Source organism: Neomonachus schauinslandi, chromosome 2, assembly GCF_002201575.2.
Source record: "Neomonachus schauinslandi chromosome 2, ASM220157v2, whole genome shotgun sequence".
NCBI lineage: Eukaryota > Metazoa > Chordata > Mammalia > Carnivora > Phocidae > Neomonachus > Neomonachus schauinslandi.
The window spans coordinates 196,923,569-196,951,296 of NC_058404.1; the positions used below are offsets into that span (position 1 = coordinate 196,923,569).

The following is a 27,728-nucleotide window of genomic DNA, read 5'->3' on the forward strand; positions in this document are numbered from 1 at the left end:
ACAAACACCCCCACCCCCACCCCGCAAACATTCCCCAGCTTGTGACACCCATTCTGCTCATTCTTCAGAGGTCTTTATTTTTACCGTACCCCAGAGTTTAGCATTCTCTCTTGAGGGTGTGTCTGCTTTCCTTTCCCAGCTATTTGTAAGTTTCTGTGGGGCCAGGACAGCATGGGAAGCTGCTAATGTGTTCCTGTTCTGGATGTAAATCAGGCCATTGGGCTCTTTTTTGGATTGGGGGACCATTGGCACTCAGTTAAGATGGACACCATTTTTGGTGGGACACAGCATTCCTGGGAAAAAGAGACGGGGAACCCTCATGACCATTCAGGGAATAGGAAGGAAGATGGTCTGGTTACGTTACAGGCTCGGGAAAGAGAGGAGGCCCGGAAGAAAGGTTGGGACCAGGTCAAGGAATGTCCAATAGACGTCTGCTTGGCTTCTACTTGGCCTGTCCAGACCACATTCAGGTTTCCCTCCAGCTGTTCGGGCCCCAAACCTGGGACATCTACTGGATTTCCCTCTTTTTCTTCCCTCCCATAGTTCATTCTTCAGTGGATTCTAGTGACTACTTTCAAACTTAAGAATCTGACATTTTTTTCTCCCTGTTCTGTTTCCCACCCTCCTCCAAGCTATCATCCTGTCTGGATTGCAGAACAAAACCCAGACTGGTCTCCCCGATTCCATGCTGGCTGTCCTCCAGTCTGCTCTCAGAGCATGGCCAGACCAGTTACGTTAAAATATGAGATGGTGTCTTTTGCCCCTTTGCTCTGCCTTACGGTGCCTGATACAGCATCCCCATCCAGCCTGTCACCTCCGGTCTCACCCCCAAAACACCCCCACCCTTCCACTCGGCTCCAGGCACTCTTGTTTCCATGCTCTTTCTGCAACATGTCACATATCTGGCTCAGGACATAGGAATTAACAGCACTCCCATCCTGCCCTTCTCTACCCCTCAGGGCTAACACGGAGCAAGCCAGCAGGCAGGCCACCACATCCTACTACTGTGTCTGCCTGTCTTCTGTGGCTGCACTGGAAGCTCCTTGAAAGCAGGGCTTTGCTCTCCCCTGTTTCATGCACTGCTGTGTGCTCACCCAGGAGAGTACCTGGCCATAATGGGTGCTCAATAAGTTTATCCATTGGTCGAAAGGCCTTGAGTGCCAAGCTGTGTCATAGAGATAATAGGCAGCCATGGAAGGTTTTACTGCCCGGAAATCTCAGCCTGCTTGAAGTTGCTGGAGCTAAATTTTGTGGCATCCCCCTCCTTTCAAACCCAACAGGTATCCATACCCATATTGACTTCCCACTCATAGCCACTGCTGTCATTCACTGTGTTGACTTAAAAGTTGTTTTGTGAACCCAGCATAATGGCACCTTAGAAGCTTGTGGAAAAGAGCGTTTCTTACCTATTTTCTTTCAGCACATCTGAATTAAAAGCATACAGTGGTGTGGCCATCTAGAAAAGAATAATCCAGAAGGGGAGAGCCTGGTATATTCTTAGCATGGGGCCAGCATTGCCACTGCCCCTGCGGATTCTGCAGAGACGGGGAGAGTTACTCCCAGTGACCGTGAAGGAGCCTCCTCAGGATTCTGAACCGCCCAGCATCACGTCCCTGTAAAAAACAGCTTTGGCACATGAACTTCCCAGCAGAGGCCCCTCGAAAGCTGCCAGAAGCAGCCAGCAGATTAGCTACAAGGGCAGGTTTGGAGCTTGCTTTTAAAGCAGTCTAATCCCTAGATTCCAGAACTAACATAGGATATATTTGACAAAATAACGTATATAAAATCCAATTCTAGGAAGTGACATATTTGTTGGATTTCACCATGCTCTGTTTCAAAGCACAGTGTGAAGTTCAGGGGTGTTGAACTTGAGTGCTGAGTTTCTCCTGGAGTGATCCGCTGCCAGCCATGTGCAGAAGGACCACCTGTGCGTGCCCCCCGCTCCGCACCATGGAGTGGGGGAGGTCCATGAAGAGGCAGATGGCTCCAGAAGGATTGACATTGTCCCTTCTGTCTATTTGCACATGCCTCCTGAGTCCCTGCTGTGCGTCCAGGGGAGCACAGATCCAGGGGAGGCCCCTCCTCCATGGAGCTCATGGTCTTGGTGGGAGTGATGGGCTCCCAGGTGGCAGAAGGGAGTGTTGTGTTGGAGTACCACCTGGACAGATGAGCAGGCGGCACATGCATGAGGTTGAAGCAGGAGAGACCTGGGGGTCGTATCTTTAAGAAGTGAAGAGAGAGGCTCAGACCAGGCCACAGAGCTGCGTGGCAACTTGCTTCGTGGGCCGGTGATTCTTGGGTGCTTTGGCTGTCACATGTCGAGTCACAGCAGGGGTCCCGTGAGTATTATTAGTTGGCCCAGGATAGGCATTTCCTTTCCATCCCCGCCCCGCTGCCCTGCCCTTCCCGCCTGCTATGCCTCGAGCCCCAGTGAATCCTGTTACAAGTACTTACCAAGCATCTGCTTTCTAGCAGAGCCCAAGGGCCCATCCTCAGGGATCTCGAAGTCTAGTGGGGAAAACCGGCACTGGGAACTGGATGGGGCTGTGACCCTGAGAGGAAGCGCAGATGCTGTGCTGCCAGACAGATGAGGTGCGCTTGGGCGAGAGGTGCCCTGCAGGGGTTGTGGAGTTTCGGGCCAGAGCCTGGTGTGAGGGTGTGGGGGGCTCTAGCAGTGGGTGGTCAGGCGGCCTTGGGGCAGAGACCACCAGAACCATAAAGAGGTCAGGCAGACTAGTAATATGATTAGATCTGTAGTAGAGATTGTTCCGTACCTAAGATTTGAGGTTCAAGATGAACACACTCAGCAAGTGTTTATCAGAGGATAGAACCGATCCTTGGTTCTTGATGTTTCCCACACATAGTCACTAAGCTTGTCTTGCTGAACCCTGCCCATGACCACAGTGTCCAAGATTCAAATCAATGGTTGCGAGGAGATTTTGCCCCCAGCCCCACCCCCTAAGAGAGATTTGGCAACGTCTAAAGACATCTTTGTGCTACTGATACCTCTCTAGTTGGTAGGGGCCAGGCATGTTGCCAAGCATCCCACAGTGCACAGGGCTGTACTACAACTTAGCTGGCCCGCAGTATCAGTAGCGTTGAGACTGAATGTTACCCTTGTGGGTAACCATTCTGATGCTCTGGTTAAGCACTTTAAAAGAATGTCCTGGGTGATTGGGAACAAGAGGGAAGAACCAGATGTGCCACAGAGCGGCAGGGAAGGTTTTTGGAGAAGGGGAACATTTGAGTTGGGTTTTGGAGGATAAGTAAGAGTTTTCCAGGAAGAGGAGTGAGACAGAGACAGCAGGGATCGGGGAGAATCTAGACAGTGAACCACGTGTGCACGGAGGTTGGAAGAAGTTTGACTTGTGTGCTCTCAGCACAGTTAGGGGCTTCTGCCGGTTGTTGGTGGTTTTGATACGTTTCTTACCCTGTTCCTGTTCCTGGAGGTGTAGAGAGGGACATCAAGGCCTTCGAGGTTATAAAGAAAACAAGGTTGTAGCCTCATGCCTGAGGTGAACGGGGAGTTCTGGTTGGGTTTTGGAAATCAACCCTGCCCCGAAATGGTTGGAGATGCCCATTTGGGTCCCTGTGCAGGCCTGACCTTGGACTTTGCCCCCACCAACCCATCATCCCCCACAGGGCCTCATTACAGATGACCTGTAGACTCTGGAGTGGAAAGGGCTCTTTTTGCTTCTCTTCTAAAGTCTCAGTGGTGAAACCTGCCCGGCTTTGGTGGTGATACACCCCGTAGAAAAAACTGGACCCCAGGCTCTGGTCAGCTTGCTAGTAGCTTCTACCCACTGGTTTTATCTCTGCTCCCTGGGATCTTATCCAGAAAATGTCAGTGTCTCCACCACACACCATCCCAACATGAGTACTCCAGTCCCGCTCCCCAGCCCCGCCCGTGTTCAGCTGTTCTCCAGGGAACACAGACCTGGGCCAGTCCAGCAGGCAACCCTGAGCGCTGCCTCTGGCAAAGGAGCTCCTCTTGGTTGAGTACATTTTGTGCCGGGCAGTGGCTGAGCACCTACTGTACTTCATCCAGTTTGGTTTTCTTATCCATAAGAATAGGGAGAACAGTCATGGGGTCATCGTGGGATTTAGCCGAGTTCACTCACAAGTATCCCTAGAGGGTTGCCTGGGCTGTGACAGTCCAGGGTGCCTTCCTCTTCACAACCGCCACATGTCGGCTAGAGACTGTTTCTCTTTTTAGAGATGTGGACACCAGAGCCCCAGGACGAGCTGGGATCTGACCCCGGGCAGCCTCCCCCAGACTCTCCCCTCATGACTGCTCAGTAAGGCTCTGGGCAGACAGAGGAAAAGGAGGGGGTGCGGGAAGGGAGGGGCCAGTGTCCTGTGTGCAGGGGTCCCTGTATTACGGCATGATTTGCTCCATCGGAAAGGGGTTGAGCTGGGAGGCAGGAGGGATAGTCGCTCGGAGCGGCACACCACGCAGGACTGCTGAATGGCGCCACGCGGTTCTGAAATGCGTAACTGTCGGCCAGGCTGAAGTGCTCTTCTGAGTCAAAGAATCAGGCTAACGGTAGTGCCAACCATAGGTAAGAGAATAGCACTGAGGAATAAAGGCTCTTACCTGACTTCGGGTCCCCACCCCACCACTTACCAGCCAGGTAGCCTTCGGCACATCACCCTCTCTGTGCCCGGTTTCTTTGCCAGTGAAGTGGGTTGTAGGGTTACCTTCCTGTGAGGTTTCAGAGAAATCAACAGAAGGGTCCAACCTTGTGGCCGAGAGGGAACCATCCAGGCACGATGATTTGGAAACGGCTCTCGTGGTCCAGCCAGCCTTGGTCTTCTGGGGCATTTGGAGGCAGCAGTGTTGGATCAGATACAGGCCCTGCCCTCTGCGGGTTCTGCTTGGTGAGAAGCCACGTGGGTATAAGAATGGCACGTGGTACAAGGCAGAAAGTAGTGAGGGTGGTGGGGTGGGCGGCTGGGGCAGGGCATTCATGGCAGAGATCGTTTCCCAGTTGGGACAGCAGGGAAGGATTCTTGGCGGTAGCCTTTGCCTGGGTGGTAGAAGCTAATTAGGGCGTGTCATTGAGGCAGAGACAGATAAAGGGAAGAAAGTCACTCAGTGAGTTCCTGGAGGAAGGAGCAAGGCATAGTGGAAGATGGACTTCGGATTGCCAGGTAGGGTTCTGTTCCTCTGGGCTGGCGGGAGCCTCAAAGCGGGAGCAGGACGGTGCTCACTGGCCGCTACTTTGGTGCAGGTCGTATTCGTACGAAGCATTTGCTCACTGCTGGATCCCCAGGGCCAGCCCGGAGTGGGTGCAGGGAGTTCTTGGAAGGAGTAAATGAGCCATACTTACGTGTTCTTTCTCTCTGAGGCAGCGTGGTAGGGGCTCGGCTTCTGGGCCCAAGCTTGCCGCTCTGGAAGCCCAGATGTCCATGTGGCTGCTTTCTTTCGCGCCAGGCTACTGTGCAGTAATTCGAGTTTGTCCTTAGTCATCAGTGAACAGAGGTCCCTGCAGATTGTGTCAGATACACAGGTCCAGCTCCCAGTGACTGCTTTTAGGAACTAGAAGTAGTTAGAAAGCCAGTACTGTGAAATGCAATCCTCCTGGAAGGTCACGCTCACTTTACCTGGTCTGAGTTTGGAGGAGCCCAGGGCTTTCTCTGGAGGCTCCGGGGCCATCAGCTGCTACAGGAGAGCACGGAGGCCCCTCTTGCAGTGCTGTGTCCAACAGCTTCTACACTGGTCGGCTGGGGAGGCCTTCCCAACCTCCTGATGTGTCCCCCCGGCTCACTGGCTCGGGCGCTGAGGTCAAAGCTGCCACGCCCTGTGACCTGGGCCAGTCACTAACCTCACTGTAGATGGTGTGGTGACCTCTGATCCCTCCTCGGCACCGGAGCCTGAGAAGACCTAGGACCTGAAAGAGCTTTGGGGAGCCGGCGGCTCAGACACTGCCCGGATGAAGCGAGTTTCAGGAATCCTCCCTTCCTTGTAGGGAGTCTCCTCGGGCAGGCTGCAGATTGGGAAGGTGTGGGGGGTTGGGGTTCATATCCTGTTTGACAGGATTGGCAGAAGGAAGTCTGGTCCTGCGGACGGGCCTCTGTGCAGGCGGGAGGCCGGGGCGGCATGTAGTCCATGGGAGAATGGGCCTCCTTGGGTTGGGCTGAGGTGCCTCCTGTCTTCTGGCTTCCACTGTGGCCAGAGCGCCCCCACCTTGCTGTCCCCACAGGCGTTTGCAGGGTCTGCAAGGCACGTGCTCGGCCAGCTGTGCCCATGTCTTTCCTCACATCTGTGACTCTGTCTTCTCGTGTCTTCTGTGAGGCTCCCTGACCTCTGAGGTGTGGGGGCAGCCTTCCAGGCCTATGACAGGGCCTCAACAGCCCTGAGCTCTGCCCCTCAGCAGTGTTGCCAAGTACCCACTGCCAGGCCCTGAGCTGCGGGGGGCGGGGGAGGGGATGCTCCTGTTCTAGCCCCAAGTGGGAGTGACAGGGGCCCTGGCCAGGTAAGGGCACTGGCCCAGGAGGGCAGGCCTGTAGGGGTCTGAGAAGAGTGCAGACAGTGAGATTGGGCGTGTCCTGAACCATCTCCTAAGGCCCCCAGGGAGAGGGAGCCCCTGCCGGAACAGGAGTATTCCTTGGTGCACCCAGAATTGGCTTGCTTCCCTTCCCTGGCTCATTTTCCCCGCTCCCTAGCCCTGCCTCAAATAAATTACTCACCCAAGTCCTATTTTCCTTGCCTGGGGGCATCAGGAGAGGGAGGACAAGTGAGGGGAGCTGCCGCCCCCTGTGAGGCGGGGGAGTGGGCATTAGGTCCAAATCCTGGTGCCTTGTGGCCTTGAGCCTCACCTGGGAGGATGACCGTGGGAACAGGGGAGTTGTCATTTCTGCCTGTAGTAGCCAGCCTCCCTGTGTGTGTGCTGAGCCAAGGTGGGGAGCTTGCCACAGACTCAGAAAAAGTCATTATGTTCAGCTTGGAGAATCTGGCCCCCTCCCTTGCTGGCTCAGTTGTATTTGCAATGCAGACAAAAGAGATGTCTCATCCAGCCTGGGATTCTGGTGCTGAGCCTGCTGGGGATGACCTTGGGTGTTTCACACCCCCTGCACTTGCCACCCTGACCATTTGAGGGAAGGAATGTTTAGGGGCAGAACTTCTCCCAGAGCCGATGCCTACTCATCTTGCATCCCAGCCCCAGGCCCCTGGGAGCCCACCCATTTAAAGGCAGATCCCAGTGGGGCTGAGTGCTAGCATGGGCGGTCAGTTGCCCATGGGATGGGTTTCTCACCTGTAAAATGGCCTGGTGGCACCCACTGTGTGGGGTGTAAGACCCCTCAGTCAGCCTTGAAACAGACAATCTGGAAAGGATCTCAGGAGCGGTGGACTGTCCACAGACCACTTTTGGCCAGCTTCTTTGGGAGGGATCTTGTCTGCGTTAGGGTGTTAGGATAAGAAGCACTAATCTGGGCTGGAATGGGTTGGATTAGGCAGATGTTAAATGGATACCAGGCATCTTAATATTACTGAGGCATAATTTAGATACAGCAAGATTTATCTGCTGCGCAACGTGACAGATACGCACAGTCCCATAACCACCACCGCAGTCCTAACATGGAACCTTCCCATCGTTTCCAGAAGACCCTTGCCATCAGTGGGCTCCCTCCATGCCTAACACCCGGCAAGGACCAATCTGCTTTCTGTCCCTTTAAGTTTGCCTTTTGTAGAATGTCATAAAAAAGGAGTCCTGCAACCCAGTGTTGTCTTTCGTGTCTGACTTTTTCACTGAGCATAATGCCTTTGAGGTTCACTGATGTGGCTGAGCGTGTTAGTGGATGTTCCCCTTTGTTGCCCGGGCGTGTTCCACTGTGTGGATACAGGGTGGTGGTTCTTCCAACGTCTGTTGGTAGACATTTGGGTTGTTTCCAGTTTGGGGCTGTTAATGAGTAAAGCAACTTTGAACCTTCATGCGTGTGTCTTTTTGTGGACATGTGCTTTTGTTTCTCGGGTAAATACGTAGGGGCGGGATTGCAGGTTTTGTGTGTGGTGAGTGTATGCTTAACTTCATGAACAACCAGCCAAACTGTTTTCCAGCTGCATTGTTTTGCATTCCCACCAGCAATGCGTGAACATTCCCGTACGCTGCTCCCCCGTCCTTGCCAGCATTTGGTGATACCAGTCTTAATCTTGCTGATTCTAGTGGATATGTAGTGGTATCTTATTGTAGTTTCTATTTGTTTTTCCTAAAAGACAATGACATTGAGCACCTTTACATGTGCCTATTTGCCATTTGTGACATCGTCTTTGAGTACCTGATACCTTTCAAGCAAATGTTTATTCCAAGATGGATTAATTTATGAAGCACGTATATTAAGTGCCCACCACATCACATAATGCTGAGTGTTAAGTTGTAGGGGTGAAAAGGACTTTGTGTACTTCCCCCCCAAAAAAACCCATTTATTGAGCACCTGCTATTTGTGAACTGCTTTGATGGCTGAAGAAACTGCACTTGAAGCAGGTCGCAGAAAAACTAATTGGAAGAGATGACAAGAAGGTTCAGGTCTACAAGAAGGTTTGGGATTCCAGGTTTCCCCGCTATCCAAAACCAGAGCATTTTATGAAACCTTATGTGAGCCAAAATGGCCTAAAGCAAAGAAGCAGTTACTGGTACTTTATATGAAAAAATATTTGAGTGTTCCTAGACCCCCCAAAAATCACCTGTCCTGGCTTTTCTGGACAGGTGCACGACAGATGCACGACATAAATGGAGATAAAGCCCAGGTGCTCCCAGACACAGCTTGGAGCTCTGGCCACTTGATGCCGAGACGCTGAGTGTGGCTCCCGGGGAAGGCGCTGGGGGGCATCCCTCGCTGCTCTCGGGTGCCTCCTACCCCAGACGGGCTCGTCTTGCCGCAAAACCGGTGCTGAATGCGATTTTGGCTTTTTGCCTTTTTTCATGACAGTGAAAATCCTGTGTGGCTCTCAGTTAGTGAAAACAGGTACTAATGTAGGTCTTCTGGAAAAGCAAAGTGGCACAGTGCAGGCTTTGGAAAAGCAGGGGATACCTGTATCGTGTGTCGTAAGGACCTTTAGGACCTTTAGAGACACGTGAAATGCTTTAGGGGCACAGAAGAGAAGCCTTCACAAGAGGTTTCGTGCAGGAGGTAGCCCTGCAGTTAGGCCTCAGAAGTAGGTGTCACCGGGCAGGAGGGGTGGTTCTGGGGAACAGCATTTGCAGAGAGATGTGGGCCGAACAGGAATGCCAGAAGGTGGGCGGTGGTGGGCGGGGCTAAAATTTAGAGTCCGCTTCTCTGGTCTCAGTCTGGTAGGATGGGGGGTGTGGGGATCCTGTGGCCAGAAGGCTGAGAAAAGTGCAGGCTCTGGTCTTGTGGTCAGGTCGGGAAGGGGGGGCAGTTGGGGGTCAGGCTAGATGTGCCTGCAGCCGCCGCCTCTAGAAAGCAGGGTGTCGACACTGGGGCCTGATGTGTCCTCAGCCTCCAGCCAGTGGGAAGCGGCCTCTTTTCAAGAGTGCTTGGTTCATAGAAAGCCGACTGTGGGAATTGGGGAGTAGATGACCGAGTCTGTTCCCTCCTGAAAGAAAGCCCAGCTGTAGAGACAAATCGAGAGCATCTCAGTATGTGTGCTGCAGGTTTGCTGAGGCCGCTCGAGTGTGTGGAAGTGGGGGCGCCGCTGTCTACTTTTAGTAAATTAGACATTAGGACCTTCTTGCCGAGCAGTGGAGATGCTTCTTGTCCCACATGCTGGCCCTGTTCTTGCTGTGAGTCCAGCCAGCCTTCCATCTGGGCTACGAAGCGAGTAGGAAGTCCCCATCGCCCGGCAACGGCTGTGACAAGGGGAGGCTCCCAGCTCCGCGCTCCGCTGTGCTGCTGGAGCTCAAAGCCAAGGGCTCTATTTCAGGCCATACGCTGCTCGGCAGCTGGGGTTGAGTTGCTCCTGAACAGGGAGACCAGCACACAGGTGACTGGAGAAAGCAGCCGCAGCGGGAGGCTCCCCACAAAGAAAAGTAGAATAGTAGACTTTTTTTCAGTGAAAATTCTGTCTCAAGCGTGTATTTTACAAATACATATTGGTACTGTGTCGAGTGCAGAAAAGCAAAGGAAAGACAATCATCTCAAATTCCACAGCTGTAGATGAAAGAGAAAGAGTTAATACTGCCTAGATTCCTATCACCCGAAGATAGGCAGGCAGTGGGTGTGTAGGCAGGTAGTCGTACTGCTGGGATTTTTCTTTATGGAGGTTTTGACTTAAATGTTTGTGCGTGTGTTATTTTTAGCCCCCGAATCCACTCATCGGGAGAGGGGGAAGCAGTTGACTGCTTCTGCATTCCTTGTGTTCATTCTGGTCTCCTCCCTGCAGAACCCAGCCCTTGCTGACATCTACACGGAGCATGCCCATCAGGTGGTGGTGGCCAAGTACGCGCCCAGCGGGTTCTACATCGCCTCTGGAGGTACCTGTGTGCGCGTGGCTCGTGGACGCGTGTGGTGTGGCCCAGGGGTTCCCCAGGCCAGACTGGACTCCTGGCCATAGGGTGGTGGGAGGTGGGGGGTGTGGTAAAGGGAGGGGAGCTGCGGCAGGGGGAGCCAGTGTGATTAGTTTCATTTGGGGCTGACAAGGAAAGTATAAGCCGCCAAAAAGCCCCATTGCAGAGCTTTGCAGTTGGGGGTGTTCCAGCTGGTTCCAGCTCAGAGGTCAGCAGAAACGCTCCTGTGAGGTTGGCCAGAGGCCTTTGTGGGTAGCTGTATCATGATGTTTGGGAGCTCATTTTGTGTGTGTGTGTTTTGTGAATTGCAGCTTTGTCCTGTGTCACCTTTATTCGTTAGCTGCTCCTTTCCCAGTCCTGTCAATGCGGGCCTCAGGCAAGCGCTCCTTTCCACTCCAGCCAGGCTTTTGTGTGGCTCTGTGGGAGGCTGGCTGGGAGGAGGGACATAAAGATCTTTACCACGGTGGATGCTTTGTTCACCCACTTCTTTGAGGTAGATCTTTTACCATTTGCAGATGAGAAGGGGAGGCACGGAAGTTAGCGTGGCCTCCCGTTTATTCACTCATTCGTTCATTCGCACACTCAGCAGATCCTGACTGCTTTGTCAGTGCCCAGCCCTGTCTCCGGCCTCAGGGGAAGCCAAGCAAGTGAACGGGTGTGGGCCTGGGCCTTGTCAGCCTCCCCAGAGAGCAGCAGAGAGGAACGAATTGCTGAAAGAGCCGACTGGCCAGGAGAGGGGTCACACATCCCTGCGGCTGTCCCTGGAGGGTTCGTCCCTTACACGCTGTGCAGCCTGCCTGGAATAACTTACCTTCCTGGGCCCTGGTGTTCTCTCCCGGAAGCCGGACAGTGGATCCGGAGCAGCAGTGTGTGTGAAATGCCTGGGCCCGTCTTGTGCTGGTGGCCACCTGACAGCAGGTGACCGAAGTGTGTGCCACTAAAACCGGGACACGCCAGAGAGAGAGGCACGTTGACTGATGGCTAAAGCCGGCGGTCGGGGCCGAGTGTAAAGAGCTTGGCCAGGAGTCTGGCCCAACATGGGCACTTAATGATGGTGGTGTTTAGACTCACTCCAACTCTATCTGTAAAACGTGCTCTAATTTATTATGCCTTGGTTTATTTATTTATTTTTTTTGGCCGGCCCTGCTTGCCAGGAAAATACCTTTTCCTTGAAAGCCCCAAGAAGTGGCCCTGGTGCCTTTTAAAATTATGTCTTCTCAGGAGAGAAGCGTGGTTGGCGAGGGCGCTGCTGCCTGCTTGGCACAGCTTCCCTACCCTGGCACGTGGAGCTGCAGGCCTGGCTGCCGAATCACGTGGGAGCCGGGCCGGCACTCCCGGGTCCCAGGGCAGGGTGCTCCACCAGCCAGAGAGCCTGGCTCTTCAGATCCTAATGCTAAATCAATGAGGAAGCCTGGCACAGAGACCATTGCAAAGGACAGTCCACCTAAGTAAAGGATCAGTTTGACATTTTTCTCTCATGAAAGCTCCCTGATTTGGGCAGGAACTGAGGCAGGTTTGGGCTGCATATAGATCCAGGTGCTCTTGGGCGGGATCACATTTACGTTTCTAGCCTGCTGGTCCCTTGAATCAAGTGAAGACAAGGAAATATTCACTGCAGAGATTAGGTCCTGGGCTAAAAATAGTGTGGTTGTACAGGGTTTGGAGTGAGGAGGAGGGAGGCTGAGAAAGGGCTGTGCTCTCCAGCTAAGTGGGTTACGTGGTACCTGGGGTTCCCCAGGTTAGGATGGGGGGTCTCAGTACCTTGGGAAGCCTGTGGCTTGCTCCCAGATGGGGTTCCAGCCCTCTTTGGGACCTTCAGATTCCTGTGAGTCTGAATGGTCTATGTCATTGAATGATCGAACCTTCCAGAAGGCCTACTGTGTAATGAGCCCATGCCAGCCAGCCCTGAACAAAATGGTCAGTCTCTGCCCTTGGGTTGACATGCCCACAGTGCCATGTTCTCTTGTTCAGAGCCATTTCCAGGGCAAACCCAATTCCCTATTTCTAGCCGTGTCTTCCTTGGGTAATTTTAACGCTAGTGGTCTATACCCCATAGTCCATCCCTTGGGCACCCACCAGGGCTGTGAATCTCGGGCTGCCCTTAGAGCATGCACCCAGGCCGCAGAGTGGCAGGCTTCCTAGGAGAGGCGCCCCATGCTCAGAGGAGAGGAGAGAAGGGTTGCTCAGGTGAGGAACATAGGAAGAGAGGCCGTGCTGCAGAGCTGGCGAGCAGAGGCCTCCGTGGGCACTGGAAGGCCCACGTCACTCCCTGCTCCCTGTTGCCCCCCATGTTGCTAAGCTGCTGGGGAGAGGGGGCAGGGGGCAGGCTCACCCAGTCTGCTCCCCTTGATGCAGCGTATTGTCTGGAGAGGGAGATGCCTTCCCAGTGGGGGACAGAAGGAACCTCTTTCCCCATCATCTCTGGCTTCTTGCAGGTGTCCTCTGCCCCCAGCAGGTGTCTTTCTGTGTCCCCAGCACTCAGCACAGGGCTTGGCACCCATGGGCAGTTGGTCAGGATCTCGTGACTGCACAGGGGCTGCCCTCGTCAGTGGGGCCCGAGCGCCTGGTCTCCATGCCCCACTGTCTCTTCCTAGCCCCAGCTGCTTCTGAAAAAGAATTAAATGTATGGAAGCAACCTAAGTGTCCCTCAATAGACGAATGGACATGGAAAATGTGGCATATATATATGATGGAATCGTGATGCGGTCGTAAAAAAGGACGCGATCGTGCCGTCTGAGGCCCTAGAGGGTATTACAGTAAGTAAAATAGACTGAGAAAGACCAAGACCATAGGATTCCATTTAAGAGTGGAATCTAAGGGGGAAAAAGGACAAACAAAAGCAGGATCAGACTATAAATACAGAGAACACACCACGGTTGCCAGAGGGGCGGGGGGGGGAGTGGGAGACACAGGCTCCCAGGTGTGCAGTGAGCGAGTCGTGGGGGTAAAGGGCGCAGCACAGGGAGCAGTCGCAGCCGTCATTACTAGCGATGTCGGGACAGATGATGGTTACACCTGTGTGCACACAGCGTAATGGATGAACTTGTCAAGTCAGTAGGTTGTACACCTGAAAGTAATGTGACGTTGTCAGCTTCCCTCAGATGAAACAAAAGAAGGACTAAACGGACAAGCAGGGGCCACCGGAGGGGGTGGGGGGTCTGGTGGGGAGGCCGTGGGAGAAACGACTCGTGCCGGCCCGGAGAGGAGCCTGAGCGCCCCGAGGAGGCAGGCAGGGACTGGCAGAGCCCAGGCGAAGCGGGCAAGCCGGCTCCGTCCTGTCCGAGAGGGTGGGACGCGGCCAGCCTGAGCTGTAGACGCTGATTGTGCAGGACTCCAGAGCCCCCTGGACCGGCCTCAGCCCAGCTGACCACACGGCCTGGCGTGTGTGTGAGTGTGCGCACGACCCTGCTTGCACACGTGTCCTTTCTGATGCTCCGGCGTCTGCCTCTTCCTTGCCTTTCCCGCTGGCCCGTTGGTTAGGGACTGAACTAGTTCCAGGTCATCTTTGGAACTCGCCTCGGCCAGGCAGCCTTTCTGGACCTCACCCAGAGAGGCCCAGCACCCCCGGGACCCCTCAGGTTGTGCTTTTCACATGGCAGGGAGTCTCCCCTTGTCTGGCCCGCGGACTGTGGGTGCGGGTGTTTGCTGTGAGGCAGGGTCTCCAGTGGCTTCCTGCAGAGCCTTAGTTCGTTCAATGGGGAGTGATGACCAGCTTGCAGCGAGCGCCTGCAGCGTGCCCAGTGCTAGTCTAAGACTTCACACGTGCTAACTCATGTCACCTTCGCAGCAGCCCCCCCCGGAGGTGGCCCTGTCCTCCCCCCTCTGGTCAGTGCAGTTGTCGGTGTAAGGTATTTGTACCCTTGGAGCCCCGTGCAGCCTCCGCCTCCCTCAGCTCTGCGGCCCAAGCGGGAGGACAGAAGCTGGGCTCACAGAGCAGCCGGAGGGTCTGTGTTAAGTGCTAAAGAGGCCTGGGGACCCTGGGAACCCCCCGGAGCTTACCTCCTGGGAGGACCTCCCCCCAGGCCCAGTCTGGGTGGAGGAGTTACTGTAAAATCCTCCATTTTCATGCTGATTTGGGAATTCGGTGCTCTTTTGGAAAGGGCTGTGTCAGAGTTGGTCTCAGATCTCGGTGACAGGATCCTGCCGGGAAGGGAGGGGTGTGCTTCTCCCTCCTGCGCAGTCACTTGATTACTAATCCCCGAGGAGAGGCGTGGCTTCGCGGTCCGTCTGTAGTACCACTTCGCCTTCCAGCACCCACCTGCGCGCCTCCCACAGGGCACCTGCTCTCACCTCACTCGTCTGGGCTGTGGCATGTGCGTCGCCGTAGCTGCCGTAGATGCGGGGGGTGCGGGCGAGGAGCTGGAGGGGAGCCCAGGCGGGGGCCGCGTGCAAGTCACGGCGTGCACCAGCTGCACACAGCTCCGCTCCTTGTTAGCTCAGTCGCTGCGTGGGAGAGGCGGCTATCACTAGTCTTGTCACATTTTGCAAACGAAGAACTGAGTCCCGAGAGTTCAGAAAGCTGCCCGAGGCCCGTACACCATTTAGATCCCCCTGCGGGGAGACTAGAATCATAGAACCAGACTGCTGCCTAACGCCTTGGCCTGCCTCCGTGTGTCTCGGCTTCCTCGTGCCCACACAGGGCTTGTCATCCAGGGGATGGCTGGTGCAGTGCAGGGACCCAGTCGTGGGCCTCATAGAGGCCGCAGGCCCTGATGGACCCGTGGCACGTTTTGCTCACTTGAAATGCGGCCTTGGGCAACTGCAGCAAACCTGTGAGCCCCTGGGCCGTGCTGCATGGGCGGGCCTCATGCCCACACGGCCCGGGCCCGGGGGTGAACATGGCTCTCGCCACCCTTTGTGTCCACAGATGTATCTGGAAAGCTGAGGATCTGGGATACCACGCAGAAGGAGCACCTCTTAAAGTATGAGTATCAGCCTTTCGCTGGAAAGATCAAGGACATTGCTTGGACAGAAGACAGTAAGAGGATCGCAGTGGTCGGGGAAGGAAGGGAGAAGTGAGTCTCTGGCCTCGGCCCCTCCCTGCCCGTGTGTCTTGGCTTTGCTTTCTTTGTGGGTGCCCCTGCTGGGAGGGGAGCGGTGACCTCTGGGCCAGCTTGGGCTAGTGTGTGTTGAGGCCCCCCGGGGCCGGGCCCATTCTCTCTCTATCTCTGACATCCCTGGCCCCTCACCTCCTGGAGCGCCAGCTATCATGCCCACACTCCAGGCAGCAGGAAAGGAGGGGAAAGGGAGCTCCGGGAGCGTCACCGGGGTCCCTCCCAGCATACCACACAGCCACACCTGGCTGCAGGGGAGCTGGGCACGTCACCGAAGGTGGTGACCTTCCGAAGGAAGAGGGGACCGGTGGAGACGGGGTTGGTGGCCCTCAGTGGCTGCTGCACCTGGGTCCAGTGACCAGCAGGGTCAGTACCGCAGTGCAGGGTTCCCCCCAGGGCACCACACGGCTTCAGGCACTTGGGACTTGGCAGGCACGCATCTCGTTTCCCTTACTCAGAGGCTATTTTTAATGTGTGTTCTGGCAAGCGTTCTGCCATAGTTTTTCAGGTCATCCTATTGGGCTTAACAATGCAGTTTTCATTCGGATACAAAAAGTAACCCCCGCAGTGGCGTGTTCATCGGATGCCAGCTGAGAGCAAGGCATCCTCTCCTTTCTAGTAGAGGATGGTAGCTGCTAAATACCTTGGTCCCGCCCAGTACAACTGTTAGGAAACTGGTAAGCCACAGAGCTGTTCCCCCGGCAGGTGGGAGACTTGTTGGCCCTGGACCATACAGACGCAGACATCCAACCCTTCCCAGAGGCACTTGTTCTCAGATTCTTTGACAAACACGGCACAGAGCCGAAACCACGGTGCCTCGTGTTTGCTCCTTTAGCGAGTGTGCATGAAGCGTGGCCGTGAGCACACCCCCCCACCCCGCCCCGCTCTGAGCACGGGCCACTCAGCTGCCCACAGCTCATCGACCGTCCCCAGGGTTGATTGTTTTCTTCCTGTGGCTCCTCTCTTCGGGTAAAGGTTTGGAGCCGTCTTCCTGTGGGACAGTGGCTCTTCCGTGGGCGAGATCACGGGACACAACAAAGTCATCAACAGCGTGGACATCAAGCAGAGCAGACCGTACCGGCTGGCCACGGGCAGTGATGATAACTGTGCCGCGTTCTTTGAGGGGCCACCGTTCAAGTTCAAGTTTACAATTGGCGTAAGTGACGTCCCCTCTGGGGGTGGTTTGCATGTGAAACCGGCAGTCTAGACCCGCAGGGTTGCAGGCACGTGTCATTTATGCCGTGATGTGTAGACAGGGGTTTGCGGGGGAACGTGACGTGATGGTGGCACAGCACGCTAGCCCTCCGGCCGGCGGGGCTGCCTCCAGCAAAGAGGGACCCGCCCTGGGAGACGAGTGTGTTTCTGGGATGGCAGGGAGGACACATCTCTGATGCCCTGTGACCAAGTGAGTGTCCTGGCCTAAAGGAGCTTTGTTAGAAAGGGGTAGCCCAGGCTTGGCTCTGGTTCTGCCAGCTCGAGACCTGCTGAGCCAGCCAGGTGGTAGAGCTGGTGAGCGAGCTTCCAGGGACACCCGGGTTCGTCTCCTCCTGTGAGATGATGAGGGCAGGGTCACAGCTTGAATGGGACACACGATGAGGAGAGTTAGATGCTTTGCCTGTAGAAGACATGTGTCTAAACGCCTTAGCTGAGTGTCCCAGCTCTGCCCCTGCTCCCTGGTTGGGACAAGGGTCTGAACCTAAGCCTCATTTTTCTCCTTTGCAAGGTGGGTATGGGGGCATCAATATAGTGCATTTTAACCATGAACTTAACTGCACGGCTGCCCACGGGTCCAGAGCAGTTCCCTGTCCTACCTCATCAAGGATGAAATGAGAGAATGTCCTTAAAGTGGCTCTGTGGGGACCGCTATTTACTTCGATGACTGCATGCAGTGATTCATAAACTGTGGGCACGGTATGGCCGGAAAGGATGATGCCACTTCCTCGGCAGGTTCCCAACAGGGTGGCACTTGGGCGGTGGGCAGTGCAGATCTTGGCTCGGGTACGGAGGGGCTCCTGCCCTGCCAGTGGTGAAACACTCCGTTCCGTCCCCAGGGCCCCTGAGCAGGGTCAGGCGGCTGCGTGGGAAGCCCAGCAAGGCTCTCCGTGCCCCGTGGGGTGTGCAGCTCAGAGCTCCCTTTGCAGCAGTTCCTGTGGCCATCTCCTGCTCCTGAACCGTCTCCGGTTCCTGCTGCCCGCTTGGTAGGTGGTGGGGGCTTTGTCAAAGGCTGTTCAAGGTCAGTGTTTACTAAGTGCAGGTAGAGGTACTGTGGGATGCATCAGATAACTGAGCGTCCTGCCTTGCACCCAGGAGAGGAGGAGAGGGAGATAAGAGGTTTTCTGTGGCAACAGGAGACTGTCCTTGCATGTCTCAGTGAAGCTGTCCCTGCTCCCAAGTCCCCTTCCACCCCCCACTATTTGATGTCACTTGGCCATGATCTGGGCTGTGGGCCAGTGAGGCGCCTCTCCTTACGCTGGGAGGGATCACTTCCTCTTTGCAGATGTAGACTAAACCTGGCCCGGAGCAGCTCAGCAGCGAGTCAGCAGACCAGGTTTGAGCTCAGGCGGCTCGAGCCTGTGACCAGCACACTGCCAGCCTTCTCCATGTGCTCACTTGGGGACTTGGCCGGAATAATCTTTCTCTTTCCATTTTATTTTCTAACATGAGAGCACAGCCCTCACCCCAAGGCCCCGGCCCAGGGCTGTCAGGTACAGACATTAGTCCAGCTGGTACCTGTGTCTAGGGTGGGCACACAGCTTGTCCTCAGGTCTGCCTGTGGAGCCTGTCACCCATGGGTCCTGCATCAGGACCTGGCTGCAGACCAGGAGTGGGGGATGCTGGGTGGCAGTCCAGAGCCGCAGCTGGCTGGCTCTGTGACCCTTGGATGGGCCAATGGCGTGTCCGGGTCCCCTCGGGAGACGGGACGGTGACAGCTGTCTTCTGCTAGCCCCGTAGACCTGTGGGAGGACGAGAGATGCTGGCAGACGTCATATCAGAGTGTCCACTAGGAGATCTTTGGGCTTCTGTTGGAGAAGATTCTAACAGGCTCAGGTGGCCAGCGAATGAAGGGTGGGGAGAGCACTCGGGGCCCCACACCCACCCAGAATGTCCCGTCAAGTGTTGACAACTGTGTAGATCAGTCTGACTTATGCACGTGTATCTGCCCTGGACCCTCAGAGCCCCAGAGTGCAGCTGGAGTGGGTGGCTGGCTGCCTGCCCATCCAGGCTCCAGCTTCTTGCTGTCTCCCTCTGCACCGTGGCTGAGGCTAGGGGGACAAGGGGTGAGCATGTCAGGAGCACAGAGGGGTTGAGCTCAAGTGGCCGCCTTGAGGAAGACTGAGTTGTGCTCTCAGTTTCAGTACATGCTAGAATAAAACGCAGTTGGTGCACGTACCCAAGGGGAGGTAAAAGCAGGGTTTCAGACAAGCCAGAGGGACTGAACATACTCAGCTCGCTTGGCCATCCTGCTGGCCTACAGCGGGGGTCCGGTCACTTTTCTCTTTGGTTCTTGAGCTTATTGGTTTAAACCTGCTACTTATGGTGTGCAGAGTGAGTGTAGACTCCTGGATCCTCCGGAGCTAAGTTAGGATCAGCTTCAGCCAGGCTCTGCTGGGCCCTCGGGCTGTCAGTTCAGCGTTCGTTTTCCTTTGCCTGAACCTGCTGTGGGCTCCAGAGGCTGCAGGAAGATGGGGTGGAGGAACCTTGAGTGGAAAAGGCCCAGGCCACCCTCATTTCAGATGCCGTGGGCCGCCTGGGCAGGTGACTTCCCCAGGATCGTAGGAGGCCGGGTGTGGGGTGGAGGCTTGGGGCATCACTGTTTCTGCTTCTGGCACTGGCATTCTATGGACAAAGGTTGAGGTTCCCTTGGAGGACCCAAGAAAGAAGGGGCAGGTGGGCCCTTACCTACTCCGGCCTCTGCAGCAGGAATTTCTTCCTTCTGAGCACGTCCCTGCGACCGAGGCGTGGTTCGCTTGCCCGCCTTGTCTGTGCACCTTGCCCGTGGGCGCGTTGGGCAGGTTTCAGCGCCCTTCTGGCCTTGGGCTTCCTCTTCTGTCGGGCACGACCATGGAGGCCCCTTCTGGAGCAAGCTCTTGAGAACACTGTGTCAGCCTTGCCCACAGCCACGTGTTGCGGGCGATAGGATAGTTTGTCTAGTTCAGCGGTTGCTTAGGCGGCACTCCTGTGGCCCGGGCCGGCTTGTCCAGGCTGTGGCCGTGTGATCTGGAAATGGGAACATCCTGCCTGAGTTTCTGAGTGTGCATGGCGCCCACCTGCGGCAGAGGGGACACCTGGTCTCCTCTCCAGCCGGCCGTCCTGGGCTTTCCCCTGCCACCTGTGCGGTCTCACCCATCACGGGCGGCGCTGAAGGGGGGTGTCCCACTTCCTTCTACGCAGCGGAGCGGAGTTGAGTCAGAAATCTCTCTTGGCTATTATTAGAGGCACTGCCTTTCTAGGCAGGTAAGTAAATTGGAGCTCTGCTCTGCAGGCTTTTCTGGTGGTTTTCCCTGTTCCTGACTCACAGCAGGGCAGAAAGCAGCAGTGTCGGTCCTTCAGCGTGTATCGGGGGCCTGCGTTGTTCCAGCCCAGGCTGGGCCCACAGAATGGCCTGCCTCGTCCTTAGCCGTTCCGCCTCCCGCCCTTATACCTGCCGGTCTGGCTTCTCAGAGAGCTGTGGGTTCATCGGTGCCAGTCATGCTGGGGGTCAGCGGGGCAGGTCTCCTTCCCCCCATTTCCTTGCTGGTCTACTCCTGCCCCACGTGGCTGATGGCAGCGTGAGTGGCCTCGGCCAGGACGGCAGGAATGGAGGGGGCAGCGGACTGAAGGAGCGAGGCAGGGTTTCAGGGGAGGACAGAGGCCATTTTCAGAGCGCCAGCTGTGGAGGCGCGTGCCGTGCTCAGGGAGGACGGGGAGGTGGGCCCAGGCATCCAAGCCGGTTCTCCCTTCATGAGCTCGGGAGGGCAGCAGGACAGGTGGGCAGGGCATTTCAGTGTGAGGGTTAGGAGCAGTTGTACGTTCAGGGGACAGCTGGGGCCAGTGAAACCAGGGAGGGCTCCCAGAGGGGACACCTGAGCAGACCAGCTCATCAGCCTGTGCTCGCTGGAGCCGGGCCGTGGAGCCCCGTGGTGCTTGAGCCTATCAGTGACGGGGGCTCAGGTACATTACTTATTACCTGATGGCTTCACGGCTCTGTTCTCAGCGTCTGGAGGGGTTGCTGGTGGGTCAGGTGTTGATGGGGGAGAGATAGTGACCGTGGGGGGTTCTCGGGAGGATCCGTTGACACAGTCCCCGCCGAGCTGCAGTGAGTGTCAGCTGTGACTGATGGGCCGACAGGTGTAGACCGGACACCGAGGACCTTCCACATCAGGGCATGGCCTGAGTGAGCTAGGCCTGCAGGATGGGGCTGTGACTCCTCCAGGGAGCGTGGGGAGGGCCAGGGGCTGGGAGCCCCAGCCCAGTAGGTGGCCGCTGGGTCGGGCAGCCGGAAGAAGCCCGTCAGGTGTCTGAACCCTCCCCATGCCCCCCGCCCCCCCACCCCGTGATGGTTCCCCGGACCCGTTCCTTTGTACTCAGGCCTCACCTCCCTGTGGAACAGGCTATTTTTAGCCCTCACTTTTTTGGTTAATGGGCTGTTCACTGCTGTTTGCCTTTATGTGGGCTATTTCAGGAGCAGACATCAGTTTCCTGCTCATTTGGACTCTTGGCTCAAGCTGCAGGAAAAGCTGACAGGGAGGAGTTTCTAAAGCCAAAGGCCTTGGGTGCACACAGCGCCTGGTCCTCTGGGGGCATCTGCTCTTTCTGGCCCTCACTAAACCCAGGCTTTCCCACAAGCCTGTCTTGTTCTAGGGCCTGGGGAGGGACCTGGCGGTGTTCCATCCGGGAGGAGGGCCACGAGCCCATCATGGGTGACATCCCCTGTAACATCGGGGATGCTGAGTGCTAGGAGGAATCGGATCCGGAGAGACAGGGGCCGGTGGTCAAGGGAGAAGGCCTTTCTGACGAGAGGCAGTGGCCTCATACTGGGATCGCTCCGGCCGCTGGGTGGACATGGGCAGGTGTGGGGCTTGGGTGTCTGGTGCCGCCCTTCAGGAGGGCATCCTGACTTCCCTGAGCTGGGCTTGGGATACGGGGACGTTCCTGTTCTCTCTTGAGTGGTGGCCGGCCATCTAACTCCTGGCATATTCCTTAATGCCCATTAAAGGGGGATCAGCATCCCACTGTAGCGACCCCTTTAGCCCAGGGTCTGCTCCTTTTATTGTGCGCTCTTTCAGCACCCCAGTTCTTGGGGAGCCCGGCTGGCACCACGGTGGCATTTGGCCTGGGGAGTTAAGGATATGACCTGGCCTGCCCAGGCCCCAGAGCTAGTGCAGCTAAGCCCAGTGTTCTGGAAGAGAAACCGGAGACCCAGGTTCCCTCTGGGCCTGGTTGTCTCCTGGGAGGTGCCTGGAGGCTCCCCAGGGCCCTCGCAGTGGTGAGGTGGTGGGTGACAGGTGACCATGGTGGAGGCAGAAGCACTCTGGAGGGCTTGAGAGATCGCAGTTTGGGAAGCGGATTCCTTCCACTGTGGTTCAGATTGGCGGATTGCGCCTGCTCTAAAACATGGGGGCCAGACCTTGGAGCGTGGAAGGTCAGCCCTCACACAGATGAGCACACGCAAGAAACTCCGGTCTTTGGCCTTGGTGTCACCCTGCAGACCTGGCCTGGCTGAGGCTGGGCCCTGGGAGCCAGGTGGGTGGCATGTTAGTAATGGGAACTGCCTCCCAGCGGTCCCAGAACCAGAGCCAAGTTCAGGCTGAAGCCGTGCCCCATCGCACCTCTGCCGCGGGCACTGATGATGATGCCCCAGAGGTCAGGCTGTTGAGTCAGAGCAAAGTTGCAGCCCCACGACGGTGTTTGCCAGAAAGAGGCAGAAAGGAAAGCCGGCTTGTGTGGATCCCCAGTGTCACTGGGCTCAGAGTGCTCAGGCTTTCCAGTCCCCACCCCTGCGGGGGAATCCCTCTGAGGGAGATGAAGGGCTGGCTGCTTCTGGCCTTGTCAGCTGAGCAAAGTGGTGTGATTGCTAAAGAGCAGAATGCGGGGCTGGCTTTGTGCTCCAGCTCTGGACTGAATTGCCTGGGGCCCGAGGTGCCTGGCCTGGAAGGGTCTGTGTGCGGAGATCACAGTCTCGTGTGTCCGAGACGAGAGCTGCCTACACCGGGGAAAACCCAATTGAGGGGTGACTCTTCTGCTCAGCCTCCCAGTTGGACTTCGCAGACACATGGGTTTCTCCGATCCCGGCTCTATGGCTCCCTTCCTCGGGATCCTGGCCCCAATTTCTCCTTCCTGGCCTGAGTTTCTTCGCAGTGCAGTGAGCACGGTGTCCTTGAAGGGTTATTATCCCAGGAGCGTTACAGATGATGGTGTTTGGTGTCCTCGTTCCCTGTGGCTGCCACAGCAAAGGACTACAAACCAGGGGCTTCAACAGGGATTTCTTCTCGTTTCTGGAAGCTAGAGCCTGAGATCCAGGTGTCAGCAGGCTTGTGTTCCCCCGACTCCTTCCAGATGCTGTCCGCTGGCATTCCTTGGCTCGAGGAGCGTCCTCCCAGTCTGCCTCCATCTTCACCTGCTCTTCCCTCCCCGTCTGTGTCTTGTCCTAATCTCCCTCATGGAGCGTTAGGTCTGCCATAAGGACCTCATCGTACCTCAACTGCATCTGCACAGACCCTCTTCTCTTTCCTAAGGAGGTTTCTGTTCACAGGTGGCACGATTTCAGCACGATTCAGCCCCTCACGTGACGCAGACGCGTGCGGAGCCTTCACACAAGCAGCTCCTGACTTAAGTTGACTCGGTGCTTGGCCTTGGAGGGCGCTGTGGGGGCAGGTGATGGGTGCGGGTTTTCCTTAAGGTTGGGTGTTTATACCCCAGAAGCCCTTAACGCTTCCTACCTTGAGGAGAGTTAATAATAAATTATTAAGTTCACTTAAGGGGTGTTTCTTACAGGTAGAGGAGGAGGTGTGGGGTGTTTAGAGGATGTTTTCTTTTTTTTTTTTTTTTTTAAAGATTTTATTTATTTGACAGAGAGAGACAGCGAGAGAGGGAACACAAGCAGGGGGAGTGGGAGAGGGAGAAGCAGGCTTCCCATGGAGCAGGGAGCCCGATGCTGGGCTCGATCCCAGGACCCTGGGATCATGACCTGAGCCGAAGGCAGACGACTGAGCCACCCAGGTGCCCCTAGAGGATGTTTTCTTATGCAAACCCTTGATGGAGGAAAGAATGAATCTTTAGGAAAGGGAATCATCCCTGGAAGTCATCTGGAGTCTTACTCCCCAGAAGTGCAAGACCATTGTCTAATTTCTTTAAAACCTCAGTTAACTCAGCTCCATCCTGATCAGCTGAGCACCTGCTGTGTGCTGGGCCCTGAAGACTTGGGGAAGAGGCCTAGGGTTCTGGGCTTGAGCTACCTCTGGGGTCCTGAGGGAAGAGAGCCGGCTTTGTCTGGGCTCTGCTGCTCTCTGGAATGAGGATAAGGGGAGCTCAGGCATCCGACCGAGCATGGGAATGGGAGGCCTAGCAGGGGACAGCCTGCGGGCACAGATGGGCCTGGGCCAAGACAGGCAGGCTGATGCAGACCTCCCAGTGAGTCAGGAGCTGCTTCAGGCTTCTTTTATTTAAGCTCTGAGGTCTTCCTGTGGACTGATCGTTCACATTGACAGCCGGAGCAGATGTTTGAAGCAGATTGCGTATTTCATAAAGAATTTTCCAGAGTCTCCTGTCATCAGGTGCATAACTGCTCTTTCCTGCAGGATCACGGCCGCTTTGTCAACTGTGTGCGATTCTCTCCTGATGGGAACAGATTTGCCACAGCCAGCGCGGATGGTCAGGTGAGGGCTGGGGCCCAAGGCGGTGAGGGCTCATCTGACCGCCTCCCAACTCTTCAGGGCAGGCCAGCCTCCCAAAGCCAGTCTTCCCAAGAGGAACTCAGACTCTCCCTCCATCCCATTCCTGGGAGGCACTCCGTTCCCAGGCTGTGTCCTCACAGCTTGGTGGCCCCCTTTCCAGTTCTCTCCTTTTAAATGGAGCTGGAAACTCCGCCTGTTAGCACATTTTTCAGATTCTTTTTTTAAGAGTCACAGTAGCAAACTCTTGACGGTAGAGCAGGGACGAGGAAGAGCTCATTTTGCATGCCAGCTGGTGAGCGCATCCTCCCACCTGTGACCCACATGTGTGTTATTCCTTGAAAGATCTACATCTATGATGGAAAGACGGGAGAGAAAGTGTGTGCCCTGGGAGGAGGCAAGGCTCACGACGGAGGCATTTACGCTGTGAGTACGGATCCGGGTTGTATGAGCGTGTCAGCGACTATGGTGGGGCCGTGTGTACGTGTGCAGTCGTCCGGACACAACTTGGAGTCAGAAGCATGAAGTTTGAGGGGGCTGAAGTAGGGGCGGCGGTGGAAAGCTTCAGGGTCACACAGAAGGGGTGTCGTGGCCTGGAGAAGCCAGTGGCCAGAGCAGGGGCCTGGACACTGGTCCCACCGGCTCCCCCACCCCCCGCCGTGGCTTCTCCCTGCTCAGAAATGGGGGCTGTGGGCAGGCTGCTTTCTGAGGCCCCTTCCCACTCTGTGCTCGCTGACACGTGGCCCGCTGTTTCCTTTGAGTAGATCAGTTGGAGCCCTGATAGCACCCATTTGCTTTCTGCTTCCGGAGACAAAACCTCGAAGATTTGGGACGTCAATGTGAACTCTGTCGTTAGTACGTTTACAATGGGCTCCACCGTTCTGGACCAGCAGCTGGGCTGCTTGTGGCAGAAGGACCACCTCCTCAGCATCTCCCTGTCTGGGTACATCAATTACCTGGACAAAAACAACCCCAGCAAACCCCTGCGGGTCATCAAGGTAAGGCTGTGCCGGCAGTGCCTCTGTCCAAGGGGCTGGCAGAGGTGTGCGCCCAGCGAGGAGAAGGGAGAACCTGCGTGAGGCCCAGGGGGACCAGCCCTGCGGGTTTGGGCAATGGCAGGATGCTAGTTGCTTTGGGATATGTGTTTAGCAGAAGTGGGAGGCTGGTGCCGAGTTCCCCTTGAGCTTCTAGAAGCACCAGGGGCTCAGGGCCTTGGGGCTGTGGACAGTGGCCCTCCCCCTGCTGTCAGGAGTCCCCGTGCCCTGGGGAGAAGAGCCTCCCTCAAGAGCTGACAGCCGGAACACACGGGGCCCCAAGAGCATCACCACAGACATGGAGGACCGGCAGAGAGCCTGAAGGACGACCGGGAGGCCTTGGGACTGGACCTGGGCATTATGTGGCATTTGAACATGGGATGGAGTTCGAGGAGGCCTTGAGTTTTATGTGGTTCAAGCAGGGACGGCACGTGGGAGGGAATGAGTTCGGAGAAACAGGTGGACGCCCGGCCGGGAGTTTGTGCAGCAGCAAGCGATGGGAGATGCTGGGACCCGTCTCCAGCCTTCCTCAGCCTTCCTCAGGGCAGCTGATGCCCAGAGTCTGCCCTGGGTGCCCCTTCTCTGAGGGGGGTGGGGGGCATGCCTTCTCCCTGTCCGGAAACAAGCAGCCAGGTGAGGACCTAGGCGCTCCCTGAGGACAGGGCCGGCTGGTGCCGCTCCCTGCAGACCCTGCTTCTGCCTAGGAGTTGATGGAGGTGTTGCCTAGGTGGGAGCCGCTGTGTCCATTCAGGAGGGGATGTGGCTTGCGGGGGAGGACCGAGCTGGTGTAACAGCAGCATCTGTCCTCACTGCTGGCCCCACACCTTCTGCTCTCATGACGCTTCCCCCTCCCCCCACTTGGCCCTAAGGACGGGGCGTTGGGACCTCCTCCTCAATGGGCTCCCAGCCTGGCGTGGTGTATATGTCATGCAGGTGTACATGGCCTGGCACAGAGCCAGGGCCCATCGCAGGACACAGTCACTTTGCTGGGCCTCCAGTTGTGATGGGGAGAAATTCCTTGAGACATTCAGGCGTTGCTGTCAGCCCACCTGGGCCCGGAAGAGCAGTTTCCTGCGGGCCACCGAAAGCACGGGAGCTACAGGCTGGGCTTCTGTTGCCCCCAGGCCAGCTCGGGGAATCCTGTGGGCTTTTACAGTTAGCAGAAAAGAAACTCCTGTTCCCGCTCCTGCCACAGCACGTGTGCGTGAATCCCAGGGGTACTTGGTGCTGATCTCACGCTGCAGAGTGTCTGAGCCACGCGTGGGGGCCCAGGAGAAGGCCGGAGTTAGATTAGCAGTTCTCAGCCCCACTGCACGTTGAGATAGAGAAAGGGCTGGATCCCTGGAGAGCCTGAAGGAGGACCGGGAGGCCTTGGAACTGGACTTGCCCCAGAGGGATTTGGTCAGAACCTCTAGGGGTGGCTCTCGCTGTTGGTACTTCTTTAAAACACACCCGGGGATTCCGATGTGTAGCTGGAGCAGTGGTTACAAGCTAGAACGTCCATCAGAGTCAGCCGAGAGGCAGCTTGTTCAAACACGGCGGCTGGGTTCGTCTGGGGACATCTGTGGGGCACATGCGAGCTCAGGTTCCTCACAAGTCCCCGGGTGAGGCTGTGGCCCTAGGCAGGGCACATGCATGGAGTCCCCAGGCATCTCCCCGGGTGCAGGTCCTGAGTCCTCAGGATGCGCAGGTGGGATGCCCAGTGGGGCCGATCTGGTCTGAGGACCACGCGTTAAGTACCAGGGCTGGTGGACTCTGTCCTAGAAGGAGACGTGAGGTCGAAAGGACCCAGTGTGTCTCCTGAGAACTGTGAACCTCTCTTGGAAGCTTCTTGCCATGGTGTGGTAACAAGTGGAACCCCGCAGGACGCTTGGGAAGCTCCTGGGGCAAGGCCTGTGCACAATTGTGCCACCTGGCTGCGGAGCATTGCTGGGAGAGACCAGACAGAGACCTGCCCACCCCAGGCCCCAGGAGCAGTTACAGCGAGGTTACGTGTCCCCCCTAGAGCGGGGGGCTGGCTGCAGAGGAGTCAGAGGTTTTGGGGGTCAGGGCCCTCCGACAGCTTGGGTGGGGAGCGGCGTGTTGGGAGAGAAGAAACCTCATCAGCCAGGAGTCAAAGCTAGAGTTGTATGTTCCGGTTCTGGGGAGAGAACAGACTGTTAGTAGCACCCCGGGACTGTCTGGGCCTCTCACCCCGGATGTCCCCCCACCTGCCTCCGTGAGTGAGCATTAGGCCCTCCTGCGACTGATCCCGCTAACCGCTGCTTCCGCTCCGCGGAGGCTCAGCTCGGGGTTGGGGCT

General features: G+C 56.4%; 1 protein-coding gene across 2 annotated transcripts in view; it reads left to right on the forward strand.

The window, feature by feature from the left end:
* Positions 1 to 27,728, forward strand: part of WDR1 (WD repeat domain 1) — a 43,223-nt gene that overhangs the window by 2,444 nt on the left and 13,051 nt on the right. The window contains exons 3-8 of one of the 2 annotated variants that reach the window (XM_021677692.1): positions 10,346 to 10,436; positions 15,337 to 15,484; positions 16,499 to 16,679; positions 24,301 to 24,378; positions 24,739 to 24,819; positions 25,158 to 25,391. In XM_021677692.1, coding sequence (XP_021533367.1) covers positions 10,346 to 10,436; positions 15,337 to 15,484; positions 16,499 to 16,679; positions 24,301 to 24,378; positions 24,739 to 24,819; positions 25,158 to 25,391 — 813 coding nt within the window. The remainder of the gene's footprint in view (positions 1 to 10,345; positions 10,437 to 15,336; positions 15,485 to 16,498; positions 16,680 to 24,300; positions 24,379 to 24,738; positions 24,820 to 25,157; positions 25,392 to 27,728) is intronic. The other variant, XM_044913024.1, reaches the window with a different exon arrangement.